We start from the raw sequence: 2,500 nt of genomic DNA, 5'->3' as shown, positions 1-2,500 counted from the left end.
GTGTAAAGGACTAGACACATTTATTATATATAAGATTTCATGACACTAATTCTACTACCTACGATAGTGGGTAGGTATATCGTAGGTAGGTACGCCAAATAGAAAATATACGAGAATTTGTTACTTACATTGGGTCTAGAACTACCAAGATATTTTCACGAACCAAATGACAGAGGTTAACTTTACCAAAATGATTTTATATTCACAATATTGACCAATATTTTTTTGTAAGGCTTGATATTAAGATATAAACTTCCATTCGTTCCAAGTACTATTGATTGACTCAATACATTTTTTTTTCATGTATGGGGATTATTGAAAACCCAATTAAAATTATAAATATATTATTTATATTGTTGTAACTCTAAGGCAGGCAGTTACTAGTTAGACGTGGACTTCTGCTATAAAGTCATAGAGAGTAATATGTCTTAAATTCTAAGAGTCCTACTTCATACCAGACCACAGAACAGACCACCGACACACTTCCCAGTGTCGCTCCAGGTCTCCCACACAGTTTCCTAGTATCACATAGGACAGCACTCAGCACCAGACTGTTGAGACTCCCATGACTCCACAACAGTCCTTCTTCCTGTCTAAACATGTCTTCTACTACTAGTGTTGAATGGTGCTCTGATGCTCTCAACCCTTTTATATGGATCTGAGGACATGGACACTATACAAAAAACAACTAAGACTTCTTGAGAGCTTCCATCAAAAGTGCTTTCGCTCTATCATGTACATACGGTGGCAAGACCTCACAAACGTATGCCAAAGGCAGTCATTTTGGTGAGCTAAAAGGTGGTCAACGTAACAGAGGTGCCCCACGGAAACCCTTCAAAGACAGCTTAGGCGCCAACTTGCCTTAGCTGACATAGAAGAGAGCACCTGGTTGTATGCGGCCTGAGAACGAGACAGCTGGAGGTCACTCACGAAGGCCGCGGGATACACATTTGAGACCTAAACAAAATCCGCTGCCGAGGACAGACGCAGACGGCGAAAAGAAAATCTAAATCAACCACTTGCGGACGATGGTTATCCTTGCCATGGGTGTGGCAAAATATGTAGGTCACATTTTTTTTTTGGGGGGGGGTAAATGAGTTTTGTTTTTTGTTTTTGTTTTACATGTTTCGGATGTCTTAGCAGAGTTGAAGGTAATCTATTTCCTAATCCAAACCTCCTGCAGGTCGACGGGGATGGCAGCCGCCAGGCTATGAACTCAGGATCATCGAAAATTCGGAACGACAGTCCAGAGCGCTTACCGCTCGAACAGACCGCTATAGCTATAGTAGAATTCTAAGGTTTATATGTGCTTCTATATTTTTGTGTGTGGGAGGTCGATATAAGCGGACCCTTTTAATTCAACGTAACATAGTAGAATTTATGGGCCAAAGTTATGCTTGGGGAAATTTAAAATTGCCAAAATAAAATGTAGGATGCATTAAATCAAAAAGCTCCGGCCAATAAGCATAATAGAGCCTTTCTACAATTTAATAAGTAGATAATAATAATAGATAGATAGACAGACAGACAGACAGGCAGACAAACAGACAGACAGACAGACAGACAGATAGATAGATAGACAGATAGATAGATAGATAGATAGATAGATAGATAGATAGATAGATAGATAGATAGATAGATAGATAGATAGATAGATTTCACGACAAAATATAAGAGATTTACCTTTTTTTTTCCATGTCAAACGTACGACTTATTTTGTACAAACTGATAGAAATTGCTCAAATAAAATAAAATAAATCATTAGAACTAAATGTTCGGTTGGAAGAATTAAAAAAAAAAATAAATTATTTTTTAGTTCTGGTGTGGTCACTACGATTTTGAAAAGGTGAAAAATATATTTATAGAAAACAGTGTTCATCCAATTTCTCAGTTCAGGTAAATTCTGCAAGATTTTCTTATTGTAGTTTTACAATTACTAACATAACATAACTTAACATAACATAACACTAACAGTATAAGGCTTGTCTTCGAGTCTGAAGATTAGTGAGGAACACTGAGGAACGCAGAATTTCCCGTGGCTGCGCAGCCCCAGCTGTGACCTACATATTTTGCCACGTCCAGGGCAAGCATTACCGTTGTCCGAATGTGATCGATTTAGATTTTCTTTTCGCCGTCTGCGACTGTCCTCGTCAGCGAATTTTCTTTTATAATAATAATAATAATAATAATAATCTTTATTGTCCGTAAGCGCCAGAGAATGACTACTCGTTCGTTTCTAACATAGTAATAATAATAATCTTTATTGTCCGTAGGGAAATTTGTCTTACAATTTGTGCATTACACCAACACCAAACAAAGCATTATAGCTACAAGAAACCAAAATGTACATTCACACCAGACTCATAATTTACATGTGACAAAGTTTATATCAGATTGTTTCTATTTAATGATTTGATCGCCAGGGGAACAAAAGAGTGTTTGTATCTTGTATCTTCTTTGTGATAGTGAGATCACAAAATCCTGTCCCAAAGGATGATTG

General features: G+C 37.2%; 1 protein-coding gene across 1 annotated transcript in view; it reads left to right on the top strand.

Moving 5' to 3' along the window:
• LOC106072105 (endothelin-converting enzyme homolog) overlaps positions 1 to 2,500 on the top strand; it is a 26,769-nt gene that overhangs the window by 23,607 nt on the left and 662 nt on the right. The window contains exon 14 of the mRNA XM_056021595.1: positions 1,817 to 1,896. Coding sequence (XP_055877570.1) covers positions 1,817 to 1,896 — 80 coding nt within the window. The remainder of the gene's footprint in view (positions 1 to 1,816; positions 1,897 to 2,500) is intronic.

Source organism: Biomphalaria glabrata, chromosome 2 (assembly GCF_947242115.1).
Source record: "Biomphalaria glabrata chromosome 2, xgBioGlab47.1, whole genome shotgun sequence".
NCBI lineage: Eukaryota > Metazoa > Mollusca > Gastropoda > Planorbidae > Biomphalaria > Biomphalaria glabrata.
This window is presented reverse-complemented; position numbering and strand designations above follow the sequence as displayed.